At 45.1% G+C, this 18,175-nt stretch overlaps 1 protein-coding gene and 1 pseudogene across 1 annotated transcript in view; both read left to right on the plus strand.

Annotated features, from left to right (window-relative positions):
* The first annotated feature begins 3,545 nt into the window (after nt 1-3,545).
* Nucleotides 3,546-18,175, plus strand: part of SLC25A20 (solute carrier family 25 (carnitine/acylcarnitine translocase), member 20) — a 34,991-nt gene continuing 20,361 nt past the window's right edge. The window contains exons 1-3 of the mRNA XM_010851895.1: nt 3,546-3,754; nt 12,696-12,788; nt 16,007-16,134. Coding sequence (XP_010850197.1) covers nt 3,650-3,754; nt 12,696-12,788; nt 16,007-16,134 — 326 coding nt within the window. The 5' untranslated portion in view covers nt 3,546-3,649. The remainder of the gene's footprint in view (nt 3,755-12,695; nt 12,789-16,006; nt 16,135-18,175) is intronic.
* Nucleotides 8,170-8,793, plus strand: LOC104997229 (annotated as a pseudogene).

Consider the following 18,175-nt stretch of genomic DNA (forward strand, 5'->3'; position numbering starts at 1 on the left):
GGGCTTTCCTGGTGGCTCAGCTGGTAAAGAAAATGCCTGCAATGCGGGAGACCTGGGTTTGATCCCTGGGTTGGGCAGATCCCCTGGAGAAGGGAAAGGCTACTCACTCCAGTATTCTGGGCTGAAGAATTCCCTGAACTGTATAGTCCAAGGGGGTCACAAAGAGTCAGACACAACTGAGCAACTTTCACTTTCTTTCACTTCTTCCTTAGTTTGCTATTTCTTTCCCTCCCTCCCTCCCTATTGATATTTTTGCATTAGCTACTAAGTCCAGTAAAACGTTAAGCAGTAATCATGATTAAAAAAATCTCTATTTGTTCTCCTATCGTTAACAGGATAGCTTCTAATAGTTCACCATTAAATAGTTTTGCTGAGAAAAAATATGGTAGTTACTAGTTTGCTTTAAAAAAAAAAGTAGTTACTCTTTATCTATTACAAGGGAGTTTGCTTCAAATCTTAAATTTACAGTTTTATGTTCTTTACCTTTTGGTTTTATCTTGTTTTTGGTAAGGAATGATGTTGAATACTACTCTTGCAGGTTGGACTCTTTGGAAGCAAGTACTGAGATGGAGCTTGGGGAACAAGATACTTATTAGGGACCAGCGTATGTAAAGGGAGGGGGCAGGAAGCAGAATTAGGCAGAGGCCGCAGATAAACTGTGTTGCAGGCCCAATGAAGCCAACCCAGCAGAGAGCACTGGAGTGTGAATACTACCTGTCAGAGTATCTGATACTATGCCAGAGTGGTCAGGCATTAAATCTCTCCCTTGCTCAGTCACAGGGTGTGGACAGTCTTGGGAAGGGTATGACCTAAGGGAAGGTCCCCCTCATTCATGTTTGATTCCCAAAGTCTAGGAAGAAGGCTTCTCAAGAGAGGGCCAAGTGATCTCAGATGGCCTCGGCCTGCAGCAGCTTGACGTTGGGCCTTGTTCCCTGGCCGGACATTGAGGCTGGGGAGGGGCAGTGAGAGCACCAAATCCTAGCTGCCAGACCAGTGGTCAGTGACAAGGCCCTGGCTCTTTGGCTTTGCAGAAAAAGAACTGCCGTAAAGACGGAAAGTAGTGAGAGAAGTCTAGTGTTTATTAGGAGGAAAAAAAAGAGTACGTATGGATAGACACATGGGTGGACTCAGAGTCCCAGAGTCATGCCCTCGTGGTGGTATGATCACTTATATAGAGCGTTTGTTTCTGGGTTTCCTTTGGCCAACCATTTTGATTTCCCTGGCTCAGAGTCCACAATTGGTGTACCTTAGGATCCTCTTATATGTGCACACACGTCTCAGCCAAGGCAGATTCTACATTAGAGGTGTAGAGGTAGTTAGCATCACCTAGCATCACTCCCCCTTTTGACCTCCAAGGAGCCTTTCTGTGCATGTGTAGTCAGGGAGGTCACCTTACTTCAAAAATGAGAAATAAGTGGCCTCTCCTCTTGAGGCAGAGCCCAGCCTCCTCCCTCAATTGTCCTCCTATTTTCATTTTGCAGTATCTACCCTGGGTGGGGCCCTCTTGCCTCACAAAGATAGCTTCACATTCCTTGTGAAGCTTGTGGTTCAGTTCAGTTCAGTTGCACAGTCGTGTCGCTCAGACTCTTTGCGACCCCATGGACGCCAGGCTTCCCTGGCCATCACCAACTGCCGGAGCTTGCTCAAACCCATGTCCATCAAGTCAGTGATGCCACCCGACATGAAGCTTGTGGAACTGATAGCAAACCTGGAGGTGCATATGCATGTGTACATTTTTCTGGGGAGAGAGTGCCAGGAATTCTCTCCCTCCCAGATGGCTAAGAACCACTGGTCGGACAATGTCTAGCATATGGGCAACTTGGTATCGATCTCCTGCGTCAGTATGTTACCTGGAGTGGGGAGAGGAAAGATACCTTGTGCTGAAGGGGACAGGATATGTAAAGGCCTGGCTACTGGGGGGTGGAGGGTGAGGTCAGTTAAATAACAGGGCTGGCTGTGTGGTAAACCAGTAGAAGCTAAGTTTGCTCAGAGAGGAAGATACAGTCTAGGGGAAAATACAGTTGAAGCAGTAAGCTAGCATGAAATATGAAAAACCTTGTCTGCCCTGAACCACTTCTATTCTGATGCGGTGAGGAGCTGAGGAGGTTTTTTGGCCAGGGAATGACAGTCAGGTTAAATTTCAGGTAAGTTTTCTAGCAGTGTGTAAAGGCTTATCAGATGAGGAAACAGGAAGACCATTTGTTTGGGGGATCATCAGTTACCCTATGAAGATTTAATAGAACTTGGTGGGCTTAAGTGGAGTCCATGTTCAGGTCTGTCAAGGTTTACCAAGAGGGTCTACCAGGAAAGTTTATCAGGAGGGCTGTACAAACAGCCCCTCTTCCTGAAGCTGCTCTGATGCAGATTGACTCTAAGTTAGCTCCTCTTCTGCAGCCGGAGTGTTAGAAGTCACAAGTGAAATAAACATGGTCCCATTACCAAACCCTGAATCTTGGACATTCCAATAAGGCCAATCCAGTGATGAACACCCTGTTCAATTAATACCTTCACTGCCTCTTGCCTGGACCACTGTAATTTTCTCTTAACTGTTCTCCTTGCTTCCATTCTCTCCTAACACAAATTCATCCATCCCAAATAGATTTTCTAAAACAAATCTGATCATATCATTGCTGTGCTTAAAATTGTTCCATGATTCCCATCCTCATCTAGAAAAAGCCTATAGCATGGGGTAAACAGACTTTTGAGCCTTGCCTTCTACTCCCTTTACAGGTCTTCTGCCCCAGTCAGGCCCCATCACTTCCGATCCCAATTTTGTTCCTGTCACTAATCTTTCCACCCGTAGTGTACATGGTCCATCCTCCCCATTCTAGTCTTCCTCCTAGCTTGGGAGTGCCTGCAGAGGAGGATTGCTATCAGGTTAGCTGGGCAGTGAGGTTCCTGCTACAGAGTAGGGGTATGCTTATTGTTTACAAATTATTAATTTGACAAATTTCAAACATACAGAAATGACAAGTTATATAGTGGATACCTGAATACCATGCACCGAGAGTGAATAAGTCAAAAACATAAACATGACCTTTATGGCAACCCACTCCAGTACCCTTGCCTGGAAAATCCCATGGACAGAGGAGCGTGGTAGGCTACAGTCCATGGGGTCGCAAGGAGTTGGACACGACTGAGCGGCTTCACTTAACTCCTAATTGTTATAGTTATTAACAATTCCTTTAGGTACTTCTTTCAGAATGTATTCAGAATCCAAACACATCTCGTCACCTCCTCTGCTATTCTCTGATCCAATCCAATCCAACATCTCTGACTATGACCTTTAGCCTCCTCAAGTCTCCGTGCTTCTTAAGTCTATTCTCAAAAGAGTTGGACACGACTGAGCGACTGAACTGAACCGAAGTCCACCCCCACCAACCGCCACTCCAAAATACCGCCCAGAAGGCGTAGGGGCCAGCCCTTCTCCCGCAAGCCACGCCCATCGAGGAGGAGCTATGGCCGGAAGCAGCGCCGCCGGCGGAAGCAGGGGCCGGGCAGGCGGTCTAGGCCCTCCTCCCGACCTGCCCCGGGCTCATGCCCCGCCCACCCAAAAGTGGGTGAAAGGTCGGCGGCGCCGGCGCCGCTGCTGGAGCAGTGGAGCGGAGCCGGCCGGGAAACCACAGGCACTGTGACGGACTGACTGACCATGGCAGACGAGGTGAAGCCCATTAGCCCGCTCAAGAACCTGCTGGCCGGCGGCTTTGGAGGCATGTGCCTGGTGTTCGTGGGACACCCGCTGGACACTGTCAAGGTGCGAGGAGGCTGGGGCGCGCGGGCTGGAGGGAGGAGGCCCGACCGAGCAGGGCGCGGAAAGCAGGGTCTCTCGCGACGCTTGGTCCGGGACAGAAGTGGGGCCCGGGGGAGCTTCCGTGAGAAGTCTGGGGAATCTCCCTCTCGACCCTTTCGGGTGTGGAGCAAACTGTTCCTGCGCCCCAAGGAGCTAGACGGCGCAGAGTGAGAAGCCTCTAATCGCCCACCGAAGACTCTTGATTTTAAAAAAGTTCTCTGTCCGGCAACCTTTTCTCATCTGGGGCCCCTACTTTGGGGATGGTAAAGAAAAAGCGTCTGCTCAAAGTTCTAACTTCTGCAAACCCTAACATCAGCAAGATTGAAACAGGTCATCTGTAAATCCTTCTTCTGGAAGAGAGCTAAACGCAGGTTACTCTAGATAGATATGTCTTTTGACACATTTCTCTGGGCCCGAAGTGCTCCGCCACTGTCTCTTTTGCACCTTTCTTAACCGTCTTCAGTGTGTCACCCCATGTTAACCTCAACGGTCTCCTGTGGGAAGCGACAGTGCCCTCAGTGACCGAGTCCCTTCCAAGGAAATCAAGTGATCAGCTTTGCTCAGGGCCAGGCTGATCCTCACAACAACTTGGTGTGGAAGCCATGGTCAGATTGAGGCTCTGGGAAGGTGGAAACTCATCAAGGCTTGTTCCCTGGTTATCCTCATATTGCACATCAACTCTTTCCCCTGCAGCACTTACAGCAAGGCCTTACTGGAGACCAAAGTCCATACCCTATGACTTAGCATTCAAAGCTTCATCCCAGTTTTCTAACCTTATCTCTGCACACACTTGGAGAAAGTTGACAGTTCATGGCCAGGGTGAGCCTGTGGAGAACAGAGGTGAGTCTCGCAGAGTGGGAAGCCTGTGTAGAGGAATTCTTGGATTGTTGAATTGGGTTTCCTCCACCAAAGCAAAGAAAATTGCTTTGGTGATGTTCTCTGAGCAAGTTTGGGCAGCAGGCTCTTTGCTACCTTTCACCTAGAAGAAGATCCGGGGTCATTTTATCACAAGACTAAGATTAAAGCCATCAGGCTGGTTTGGGCACTGTGAAACATGAAATCAGATGTTTATTCAGAAGTTGATAAATGCCATGTATGTTAGGGCTTCCTCAACAGTAGTCGTTTTAAGCAACACTGATGTAGGGGAGAATTGTCTGGCCTCTCTTTCTACTCTTGATCTTGTTAGTTCTAGTTATCTGGGGTCTCTCTTTAAAGAAAAACAAAATCCTGTTGCTCCCTAATACAAGTGTTGCTCCTACCTCCATATCCTTTGCCCTTCCTCCCCATCAGATGTCACTCCCAGGAAGGGAAGGATGATCTGTGTACTGAAATGTAAATGACTGAAAATGCTCACTGCATTGTCTTTAAGCTTTTATCTTTTAAAAATCAATTAATTAATTTTACTTTTGACTGTGCTGAGTCTTTGTTACTTTGTGTGGGTTTCTCTAGGTGCAGCGAGTGGGGGCTGCTCCCTGGTTGCAGTGCACAGGCTTCTTATAGCAGAGGCTCCTCTTGTTGCAGAGCACAGACTCGCGGGCATGCAGGCTTCACTAGTTGCAGCACCCAGGCTCAGTAGCTGTGGCACTAGCACTTAGTTGCTCCATGGCATGTGGGAACTTCCTTCACCAGGGATCGAACTGTCATCTATTACATTGCAAGGTGGATTCTTAACTACTGGACCTCCAGGGAAGCCCTCACTGCATTTTTAATAATCAGAAACTCTCCCTTTGATTTAAGCCAAACCCACAAGTTGCTGACTACTGTCCTTTTGACCTCAGGGAGCCAGGTGGGCTCTGGTCAAAGCTTGGCCAAGAGACACTTTTAGAGACCCAAGGTGACTAACAGTGGTCTGGAAAGGCAGGAGCTGTAGCTCTTCAGCTTGGAAAGATTTTATGGCAGGTGGTGAAGGGCTGGCTGTTTTCTAACTGGAGAAGTAGGGAGACCCAGATATTCCTGGCAGAGGGAAGGCAGGAGTGAAGGTGGATATAGGCTTGGCAGTGGGAACCAGGCTGTAAAAGAAGACCAGCCATGGAGGACTTTAATGTTCTTGCTGGGCCTAAATGATGGATGGCATGATGAGGCAGGTAGGAGTTTATACAAAATCACAAGAAAGGTATCAGTCAGAACTTTTGGTCCATCTCTCTCTCCTACTAACTTGAGGAGTTTGTGCCTGACCATGGAGAATCTGAAGGCCAAGTAAGGGATATTGGATGTAAAGCAGTGGGAGCCTCTGGACATGTCTACTGTTATGTTCCATAAACTTCTCAGCTTTGCATGTCACCTCCATTGCCTAGAGCGCAGGACTAACAAAAGCCCTCACAAAATCAAGAATGAAAAATTTGTTAGGTTGGTGGAAGAGTAATTGTGGTTTCGGACCCTCAATTTTGAATCATTATAGTTAGGCTCAAACACATCTTTGTTAATCAAAATCAGAACCATTACAAGCAACACATTTTTGCCAATGAGAAATACGTTTGTTGATTCCTGTAGCATAAAAAGCTATGCTTCAGGATTCGATGAACCCTTGAAAAGCATTTTCTGCATCCTGCTGATTATGAAAGCATTTTCCCTGCATAAAGTTGTTGAGTTGCTTGAAGAAGTGGTAGTCGGTTGGCAAGAGGTCACGTGGATATGGCCAATGAGGCAAAATTTCATTCAGCTTTTGAAGTTTTGTTTGTGCAATGTGCAGTTGGGCGTTGTTGCAGAGAATTGGTCCCTTTCTTTTGACCAATGCTGGCTGCAGGTGTTGCAGTTTTCAGTGCATCTCATTGATTTGCTGAGAATACTTCTCATATATAATGATTTCGCCAGGATTCAGAAAGCTGTAGTGGATCAGACCAGCAGCAGACCACCAAACAGTGACCATCGCCCTTTCTTTGGTGCAAGTTGGCTTTGGGAAATGCTTTAGAACTTCTCAGTCTGGCCACTGAGCTGGTCATCACCAGTTGTATGCTATCCACTTTTTGTCACATGTCACAATCCAATCGAGAAATGGTTTGCTGCTGTTGCATAGGATAAGACAACACTTCACAACGATGATTTTTTGTGTGTGTGTGATGAGTTCATGAGACACCCGCTTATTGAGCTTTTTCACCTTTCCAGTTTGCTTCAAGTGCTGAACAACTGTAGGATGGTTGACCTTGAGTTTTTGAGAAAATTCTCATGTAGTTGTGAGAGGATCAGCTTGATGATCCTCTCAATTCAGTTCAGTATAGTTCAGTTGCTCAGTCGTGTCTGACTCTTTGTGACCCCATGGACTGCAGCATGGCAGGCTTCCCTGTCCAACACCAGTTCCCAGAGCTTGCTCAAACTCATGAGTTAGTGATGCTATCCAACCATCTTATCCTCTATCATCCCCTTCTCCTCCTGCCTTCAATCTTTCCCAGCATTAGGGTCTTTTCCAATGAGTCGGTTCTTCACATCAAGTGGCCAAAGTATTGGAGCTTCAGCTTTACCATCACTCCTTTCAGTGAATATTCAGGACTGATTTCCTTTAGGATTGACTGGCTTGATCTCCTTGCTGTCCAAGAGACTCTCAAGAGCCTTCTCCAACACCACAGTTCAGAAGCATCAATTCTTGAGCGCTCAAATCCCCTCAATTGGTCGTTGTCAACTTCCGATGGTCGGCCACTGTGCTCCTCATCTTCAAGGCTCTTATCTTCTTTGCAGAGCTTCTTGAGCCACCACTGCACTGTGCGTTCGTTAGCAGTTCCTGGACCAAATGCAGTGTTGGTGTTGTGATTTGTCTTAGCTGCTGTATGAACCATGTTGAACTAGTATAAGAAAATCACTAGAATTTGCTTTTTGTCTAACATCTTTTGCATAGTCTAGGATACATATAAAGTAAACAGCAAGTAACAATTTGTTAGCAAAAAACATAAAGCAGCAAATGTACATTAAAGATGTGTAACATAACCACATTTAAGAATGTATTCCAAAACAAAAAAAATAAAGAAGAATGTATTTCAATATCAAATGGCAAAGTAAAACCAAAATTACTTTTGCACCAACCTAAATAAATAGAGAAACAGCATGATGAAAATGGTGTCTTGGAAAGGTTAGTATGATAGCAAACTGAGAAGGATTAGGAAGTAGAACACAGACCAGGAAAAAGACTGCAGAAATATAATGACTGGGTCTGTCAGTTATCTTGCAATGTAACAACTTAACCCCAAAACTTAGTGGCTTAGAACAACAACAATACGGACTTCCCTGGCAGTCCAATGGTTGCACCTCCATGTTGCAAGGGTTCATGGGTTCGAGCTCGATCCATAGTTGGTTAACTAGGATCCTGCATGCTGCACAGTGCAGCCAAAATAACAACAGCATTCATTAACTCTCTTGGTCTTTGTGAGATAGGATTTGGGGAGCAGCTTAGGTGGGTAGTCTGGCTCAAGGATTTCTTGTGAAGTTGCAGATGTTGTCTGGGATCCAGAATATATAAAAGAACTATTACAAGTCAACAACACAAAAAACAACCCAATTTAAGAATAAGCAAAGCCTCCTCCCAACCTTCTACCCAGCCGGCCACTCGGGAGGGAGGCAGAGATGGCAGATGAGATCACCAAGGCTCAGGTCGCCCGGCCTGGCAGTGACACCGTCTTCAGGAAGATGATTCACAAAGAAATACCAACCAAAATCATTTATAAGGATGACCAGTGTTTTGCTTTCCTTGACATTTCCCCTCAAGCACCAACACATTTTCTGGTGATACCCAAAAAACATATATCCCAGATTTCTGCAGCAGCAGATGATGATGAAAGTCCTCTTGGTCATTTGATGATTGTTGGCAAGAAATGTGCTGCTCATCTGGGCCTGAAGAAGGGCTATCAAATGGTGGTGAATGAAGGTTCAGATTGGGGCCAGTCTGTCTATCATGTTCATCTCCATGTTCTTGAAGGTCGACAGATGAACTGGCCTGGTTAAGCATGCTGTAGGGATAATTTTGCCTCCTCTCTGCAGTGATCAGGTTTGCAAGTTCCAATATGCTAAACAATTTTTTTTTTTTTGCCTGTGTATGGAGATACTACAAAAATAATTTTTAAAACCCATATATAATAAAAGACATTGTTGCATGCTCTGAAAAAAAAATAAAGTACTTAAATATATATTTCTCCAAAGAAGATATATAATTGGAAAAAAAAACATGAAAAAATGTTCAGTATCACTAATCATTAGGAAAATGCAAATAAAAAGTGCAATGAGATACCACCTCATTTTATTGATAGAATGGCTACTATCAATAAAACCAAATAACAAGGGTCAGGGAGGATGCAGAGACTCTGGAACCCTCGTGCATTATTATTGGGAATGTTAAATTGTACAGCTGCTGTGGAAAACAGTATACCAGTATCTCAAAAAAGGGAAAATAGAATTACTGTATGATCCAGCAATTCTACTTCTGGATATTTACTCCAAAGAACTGAACGCAGAGTCTTGAAGAGATGTTTGTACACCCTGTTCCTAGCAGCATTATTCACAGTAGTTGAAACATGGGTGTAACCCAAGCGTCCACAAATGGAAGAACAAATAAGCAAAATGTGGCCTAGACATATAATAGAATATTATTCAGCCTTAAAAAGAAGGAAATTCTGATACTTGCAACCACATGGATGAATGTTGAAACCATTAGGCTCAATGAACTAAGTCATTCATAGAAAAATACGTACTTTATGATCCTACTTATGTGAGGTACTTCGAGTACACAAAATCTTAGAGGCGGAAAGTAGACTGGTTGCCAGGGTCTGGATGTAGGGCAAATGGGAAGTTACTGTTTGGTGGGAGGAGATAAAAAGAATTGTGGATGATGGTGATGGTTGCACAACATTTTGAATGTATTTAATATCACTGAAAAGTGAAAGTGAAAGTCACTCAGTTGTGTCTGAGTCTTTGTGACCCCATGGACTATACAGTCCATGGAATTCTCCAGGCCAGAATACTGGAGTGGGTGGCCTTTCCCTTCTCCAGGGGATCTTCCCAACCCAGGTCTCCTGCATTGAAGGCAGATTCTTTACCAGCTGAGTCACCAGGGAAGCCCAATATCACTGAACTGTGTACTTAAAAATGATCAAGATGGTAAATTTTATGTGTATTTTATGACAGAAAAAAATTTGGGAAGGAAAAAATGGGCAAAGAATCTGAATAGACATTTTTCCAAAGAAGATACACAAATGGCCAATAAACACATGAAAAATGTTCAACATCATTATCCATCATGAAAACATAAATCAAAATCCCAGGGAGATACCACCTAATATCCACCTAACACTGGCTATAATTAAAAAAAAAAAAAGGTAGATGACAGTCAGCGTTGGCAAGGATGTGGAGAATTTGGAATACTCATAAATTGCTTGTGGGGGTGTAAATGGTGCAACCTCTTTGGGAAACAGTCTGGCAGTTCTTCAAAAGGTTGAATAAACATAGAGTTAGCATCTGACGTAGCAATTCTCCTGTTGTGGTTAACTGAGCCATGGGTGTCCATATATTGGTCAGACAGTATTCTGGGTATATCTGTGAGGATGTTTTTGGATGAGATTAGCATTTAAGGTAGACTAAGTAAAGCAGATTGCCCTCCCTAATGTGGGTGACCCTCATCTAGTCAGTTGAAGGCCTTAATAGAACAAAAGGCCAAAACTCCTTCCTCTTGACTGATTGAGCTGGGATGTTGGTCTTTTCCTGCCTTTGAACTCTAACTGAAACGTTGGCTCTCTTGGGTCTTGAGCCTGCCAGCGTTTGAACTGGGACTTAGACCATCAGCTCTCCTGGTTCTCTGGTCTTAACACTTGAAATAGAACTATCTCATTGACTTTCCTGGGTCTCCAGCTTGCTGACTGCAGATCTTGCGGTTTGTCTGCCTCCATAATTGTGTGAGTCAATTCCTTATAACAAACAAACAAATAAATAACTCTCCATAGCTTATTGGTTCTGTCTCTCTGGAGAATCTTGACCCATATAACACCCGAGAGAACTAAAAAATGTATGTCCACACAAAAACCTACAAAAGTTTGTAGCACCATTATTCATAATAATAAAAGTGGAAAAAATGTAATTTGTCATTATCTGATGAGCAGATAAACAGGACATAGTTCATTTGTGTAGTAGAATATTATTTACCAATAAAAAGATTGAAGAACTGATATATTCTGCAACATAGGTGAACTTTGAACACTTTATGCTAAATAAAAGAAACCAGGTATGAAAGACCACATACTGTATGATTTCATTTATATGAAATGTAGAGAATAGGAAAATTCATGGAGGCAGAAAGTAGCTTAGTAATTGCCAGTGGCTGAGAGAAGAGGAGAGTGACTACTGATGGGTGTGGTGTTTCTTTTTGGGGTGATGAAAATGTTCTCAAATTGATTATAATGAAGGTTGCACAACTCTGCAACTGCTAAAAACCCTCTAACTGTATAAAATGGGTGAATTTTATCGTATACAAGTTATATCATAATAAAGCTGTTTGTTTGTTTGTTTTTAAAAAAAATACTGAATCAAAAACCCTCCCTTCCAGTCAAAAACAACAAAAAGATGTTGGGCAGGACTGTACTCATCCAAAGAATTGACTTCCGTGTGGTTCATTCACATGCTGGCAGTTAGTGCTGGCTGTTGTCAGAAGGCCTTGTTTCCTCTACACATGGCCTCTTCAGGCTGTGTAAGTATCCTCATAGCATAGTGATGGACTCCCCAAAGCAAATAAAGCAAATAACCTGAGATGGACACAGGCAGAAGCTGACCTTTCTGTCACCTAGCCTTGAAAGTCACATAGCATCAATATCATCATATTCTGTTTGATAGAAGTGAGTCACTGAGTCTGGATCACATCCAAGGGGAGGGGATTTAGATTTAGCTTCTGAAGGGCAAGAGTATGAAAGAGTTAATGGGCATTTTGGAAAACTACCACACTGGGTAAGAATGGGCAAGCACTTTGCCTGGAGGAAGACTTCAGATGAAGAGAGGAAGAAATTAAGATCCTGGAAGCATCTTGAAAGAACTTTCCATTAGCCTTGGTGCCCACATGAATAAGAGGAGAAACACAGGAAGTAGTTGGATGCTAGAGTTTCAAATCCTGAGAAATGGTAGACTGGTGGCTCTGGGACAAATGGGACATTCATCGAAAGGAAGAGATTTTGGAGGTGATTTGAGTAGGGAGAGCTTCCCCAGGCAGTGAAATGTAGCCCAAAAGGTGAGGTGAGAAGGTCTGAAGATGGCTGAGTAAAAGTCATCACTGAACATAAGTTGAAGCCCTGGAACGTGTTTTCTGAAAGGGATAGTGGACCACCTGAGTAGGCTGCTTAGCCTTGGAGGGCACCTGGAATAGAAAAGGAGACAAAGGAGGGAGTGCTAAGAGGGGATGTTTAAAGAAAGTTGGAAGCATTGGATCCACCGAAAGGTGGAGAAGGATGAGGACCAAGGAAAGCGGGATATTAAATCCACCTCATTCCGAAACATCTTTGTCGAGGACGTTACCTAACCCCCAACAAAGCACTTCAGATGAGTGTGGAGAGTGCCTAGAATTGAGCTGAGCTTTGCATCAGCCAGGTCTAGTTACTGGCACATCACTGGACCTCAGTGAACCCAGTCTCCTCATTTGTAAACTGGTCATACCTATTCCATTTGGTCACCATGGGATCCTTTATATAAGAAATAAATAGCAAAAGTAAGTGGCTGAGGAAATCAGAGGAACTGTCTCACTCTTCAAAAGCATGCTACTGATGACTTGTGAGTACAAGGTTGGAATAAACTGGAGGAAAGAGAAGTCTGAAGCCAGCAGATAAGGGGAATGCTGAAGACGTGCACACAGGTGCTGCTTTCTCTGTTGAAATTTTGGCAGATGGTCAGGCCGTTGCCCCCAACAGGCAGTTCTGCTTCTGGGAAATGACTGTGTTTTAACTTCTGATTTTAGGTCCGACTACAGACGCAGCCCCCAAGTTTGCCTGGACAGCCTCCCATGTATTCTGGCACCTTTGACTGTTTCCGGAAGACTCTGATGAGAGAGGTACGGAATCATGGTGCTGGGCTTTTCTCCTATTCAGAGGAACACATTTTCAGAGGGTTGGTGTTTTACTTCTCCAGAGGCCTGGGGGACTGCATGGTTCTGCAGGAGGTCCAGCCCACAAGCCTGGCTCTCTCACCCCATGTCATCCTATGTCCCTCTGTTGTCATCGCTCTGGAGTGTTTGAGAGTTCCAGTTACTGTTTTATGTGGATGAATGAAGCTAATAAAATGGTTCTGTCTCTCTTGGAAGGCAGAATTTAGACCACAGGGAGTTCATGAGGAATAATTGGAGACATGAAATGAAAGTGCAAAGCTGGGGGATCAGTGTCAGAAGTTTACATAAAATTTGGAGGAAAGGTCAGCCTGTCTGAGGGAAAAAGAGAGAGTGAAAGAGAGAGTCTTCAAACCCATAGACAAGGAAACTAAATTGGTGTGAGATTATTGAATTGTATAATCATTTTTCAGGTATTTCTTAGAGTGAAAACATGGGATTTTTAAAAAGTTTTAATGACTAGTGATGCTTATTACTGACTTCATTAGCACATAGGTAACAACACCTTGTTAAGAACTTTTCCTTCGTTGCCTAAAATATAACTCCAATGTGAATAAATAGTAAATATATAGTCTTTATTAAATATACAGAAGTAAGAAGCAGGTATCACCCAGACAAAGAGGGGATGCTGGTGAGTGATGGACTCAGTCTAGGAGAAGCTGTTCCCGGGGCTCCTGCAGGACCCAGGTGTGGGAGGAAGATTTTGAAGTGGAATCTACCCAATCATCCATGCTGGAGATGGTGCCGTCTTTTCTTCTGTAAGGCTGTTTCTCTCATCAACCCAGAATGGAGTCTGATCAGTGTCCAGTGGAGGCTTTGAACTTCCAGTCTGCTAAGAGTTCTCTGCCCTTACAGAGAGACAGGATTATATGCCCCTGGTCAGCAAATGTTATTGAGTACCTGTTTAGTGCCTCGGCAATGTGCTGGGTGCTGGAGGCTTGGTGAGAATGGCTTGTATAAACCCAACTCCCTGCAGCGTCAAAGAGGCTTCCTCAGTCCATATTTGTGCTTGTCTCTGGGTTTTGCTGTGCCAGATTGAGATCACTTTCTGGTACTACTGGACGGATCTTGGTTGTACTGCATGGAACTGGGTGGGCCAGACAGTGGAAAGAAGGCTGGAGAAGTTGGGAGTTGTTGGCCTTCAGCCTTGGGCAGCCTTCTCAGCCAGGTGGGAAGCTGTGGGAGGGGCTTTGGGAGGGTTTTGTCCTGAGGGGCTTTTGCAGATCCTTCTCAGAACCTTCTCTTCCTATTCACCCTTCCCTCTTTACCTTCTGTGCACATTGCACTTGGAGAGTCTGCTTATAGCCTGTAGCAATGGTAGACCTTTGCAGGATCTGGGAGGAATGCTGCCAAGTACAGTTGTGCCCTTTAGTTCTGGAAAGAAGATGGGTTGTGAGTGCCCGGAGTCTGCAGTGAGGCAGGTTCTCCAGCCTAGGTCTGTGGAGCCTCCCCTGTGTGTGGTAGCATCCCCTCCCCTGCCCGTTTCTCCTGCCAGTTCCTGTAGGGAGCAACTGTAACATGTTTTTAAAAATTAGCCCTTATTTTGTATTAAAATGGTATAAGCACTTAGTTTGTTACTGAAGGACTTGTAACAAAGTAGCCCCCCACCCCAATCCTCTAGAAGTTGCTACTTTCTACTTTCTCAATTACTGTTTTTCCTCCTCCCTTTTTGGGAACTTCTCCACCAAGGATTGCACCCCTGCCCCCTGCAGTGAAAGTTCACAGAGTCTTAACCACTGAACCATCAGGGAAGTCCCTCAGCTCTCTCAGTTATTAATGCTGTCTTCTACCGAGCTGCATGCACGTATTTTATCCATTTAAAACTGTTTTAGCTACCTGTTTGTGGTAGATGGTTTTAACTCTTGCATTCCTTAGCTCCTCTTTCTGCTCTGCCCAGTAATTTTCATCATCCTTTGTGGTTTAATACAGTTCACTGTTTTCATGATTACAACTTTATGTATGTTTTTTCTCTGTTAACAAAGTAATGTCCTTCAGGGCGCATTTCATTACTTGTACAGCTTTTTGTTTTTCTTGAGGTTGGGTGAACAGTTGTGTCACTTTCTTTTGCTTGTGTCTCTTTGAATCTCTGCCTCTGTCATCCTGTGTCCTAAATGTGCTGTAGAATACCTTTTTGTTTGGTTTTTCACACTGCCTGACAGTTATCATCCGTTCTTCTGATGTTTGTTGTTTGCTTTGTTTTTCTTAGAAAACAAATAAACTCCTCCTGGAGTCCTGGGTCTCATACTCCCATGTTGACTGGCTTCTTCCCAGGCCTGCTGTACCCAACAGCTTCCTGGGAACACCCCTCCCCTCTCTTGGGCCAAACCCTTGGTCTCTGGGTCCCAGATCTTCCTTGTCCTTGTTGTACTAACTTGTTTGGTTGGATTGTCTATTTGTCTGTCTATTTATTGGCTACTACATAGTCAGTTTCATTATCTAAATGTACTAGTGAAAATTGATGTGCAGTCTTGCTATTGTTTTTAACAATAAGAATCTTATGTCTTTTCTGGGAGGGGGCATACTGGGTGGTTTGAGTGATCTCAGTTCTCCAGGACTGAACCCAGGCCACCACAGTGAAAGCCCAGAATGCTAACCACTAGGCCACTAGGGAACTCCCCTCAGGTCCTAATTCTTGGGAAATACAAAAATTTCTTAAGCACCTGTGTCTCACCCCCAAGCAAGTCACATTGTACATTCTGTTTTGTAGCCTGCTTTTTTTTTTTTTTTTCCAATTTAGTAATCTCTTCTCATGTTACAATGTGATTGTATGGCTGTGTGATAGTCCAATATGAGATTTCCGTAATTTGTCTCATTAATCTCCTGTTTGGGAATGTTCCAAAGTGCGGTGTTTAATAAATGCCTGTTGTCATTCTTTTTTATATCTTTGAGTATTCCCTTAGAATATGTTTCTAGACAGGTAGTTTTCTGATGGAGGTGTAAGCTACATGTTGCCAGTTTGCCTTCCAGACTAGAAGCTGTTTTCAGTTTCTCCAGCAGTATATAAGAAGACAGCCATTTCTGATAAGTGTGGGAAGATTCTTCCTTTTAAAGCTCTCCTTGCTTGGGGAAAGGAGGCCACAGGTCAGAGGACAGGCTGCTTCCCTGCTTCAGTGATGTAGATGTTAGTAGTGTCTGTAAACAGCTTCTCCTCCTATGCTTCCTTGCAGGGCATCAGGGGTCTATATCGGGGCATGGCTGCCCCCATCGTCGGGGTCACCCCCATGTTTGCTGTCTGCTTCTTTGGGTTTGGTTTGGGGAAGAAACTGCAACAGAAACACCCAGAGGATGTGCTCAGGTGAGTACTTACTTACCAGCCCGGAGCACGCGATGCTGTTCTGCCGATGTGTGTGATCTGTGATGTGATGCAGGTTTCAGGAAAGAATTATCAGACCAGCAGTGGCTGTCCTCTTCTCCATATCAGGGAGGTACTTGGGTTTCCTTTGCCCTGTGGACCAATAGGGTAAAAGATAAAACCCAAAGCCCTCCCCCAACCCCCCTAACTAGATTGTCGTCATTTCTTATGTGAAGTAGTCTTGCTTACTGGGGATATTAGTAATACCAGCCCCACAGCACTGGGAGGTCCGAATGCTAAAGTGTGTGTCAGATACCACGAAGGTACCTGGTGCTACAGTAATGACGGCAGCAGCCTTGTTTCTTATCCCCTGGATGAGAGAAGTGAAGGTTTCAGCTTCTGTCTTCCTTCATTTTTGTAACATGATTATAATTATTTCCAAGTATTGGTGTCTCTGTTGCACTGAAAGAAATTAGTATGTTTCCTTCCAGTAAACTTTCAGAAGTTGGATTTGGGTATGGAGAGGCAGATGAGGTAGAATTAAGGCTCAGAACTGACAAAGCAGTGAATGAAAATGGGCTTCTTGGGATGCAGGGGCATTCTGAGTTGACACCGGGATGACAAGGCACACTCAGTCTGGGATGACACCTCCTGGGTGGGGCTGCATCAGCACAGGACCCACAGCAGCTGGCTAGGCTTGGATTCTAGAGCTCAAGGGAGGAAGCCCAGGGTGCCCTGTGGTTGATTTCGATCACTACTTCAGGCCACAGCAGGCTGAGTGAGGGGCGAGGCGTAAATAGAAATGCTCGTAACATGAAACTATTTCTGGAGTCCCCGTGACTCTCTGAATGTGGCCAGCTTCTATAAAAAGCCATAGGTGGCCCCAAATGTGAGTGTAGGGGGCGGGGTCCTTTGGAAGCTGTGTTTGACTGTTTTTTAAAATATGTATTTTTATTTATTTGGCTGCAACGAGTCTAGTCCCCTGACCAAGGATCAAACTTGGGCCCCCTGCCTTGGGAATGTGGCATCTTAGCCCCTGGGCCACTAGGGAAGGCCATGTGTTTGGCTGTGGTAGTCCAAATAGACTGTGGACACATGTCCTGTCTGAGCACCTGGGGTTTTAGCTCATATGCTAGCTCACAGTTGTATCATAAACCGGGGCCATGCCCAAGAACTTTCATGGGGTGACTGCTACTGCCTCAGCCTGTGGGTTGTATTCCCTGTACCGTCACTTCAGCGCTCAAAGAAGTACCCTTCCTGCCTGAGCAAAGGTTGAGACACTCCAATCCCCGCCCCATAATCCTTCCATGTTCTGAATCCTGAATGTCAACCCTGCCACCTTCTCCTCCCCACTGTAGTGTTGGGCATAGTACAGAAAGGAACATTACCAGGACCTTGGATGGAAGCTCGAGGGTCCAGACCTCACAGATGCTTCCCTGGGGTGAGTGAGGGGTGGCGGAATGGGCCACCCATGCAGGCTGTCTACATGGTACCCTGTGTACATGCAGAGACCCTGTTCAGAGGAGAGTCCCCAGTCCCGGGAGATATGTGCAGCCTAAGGTCTGGGCATCCATGGAAGAACAGATGTTGGTCTCACGAGGGGAAGTTCTGTTGCTGAAAGGGTACCTCTCAGGGACAGCAGTGTGAACTGAAACTGTGAAGGAGGCCAGCCATGAAAGCAGGTCTCTCAATGGTTGAGCACACAGCCTGTGTGCTGGGCTTGCACGCCTGAGGTAGTTGTGTGAGGCCTGTCTGGGGTGAGTGCACAGGAAAAACAGCCATTGAGACCAGTGCCCTGCCTCGTGACCAAGCTCGTATTGCTCTTGGCACTGAGACCCCTGCCCTGGGAAACTTGATGTCAGGACTGGAAGTGGATGTCTCCCTATTTCCATTTGACATCTCTTTTCCAGGTTTTGGGCTCCTTGTGGGGTGGGATAGTCCTAAAGGCTTGGCTTCTGGAGGCCTAGGGTCGGGAGGGGCCTGAGGGTCAGCCAAGAGGGTGAAGTTTTTCATCAACTTGTGCTCAATTGTGGGAACTCTGTTG

The sequence above is a fragment of the Bison bison genome, unplaced genomic scaffold (assembly GCF_000754665.1).
Source record: "Bison bison bison isolate TAMUID 2011002044 unplaced genomic scaffold, Bison_UMD1.0 scf7180017864304, whole genome shotgun sequence".
Taxonomy (NCBI): Eukaryota; Metazoa; Chordata; class Mammalia; order Artiodactyla; family Bovidae; genus Bison; species Bison bison.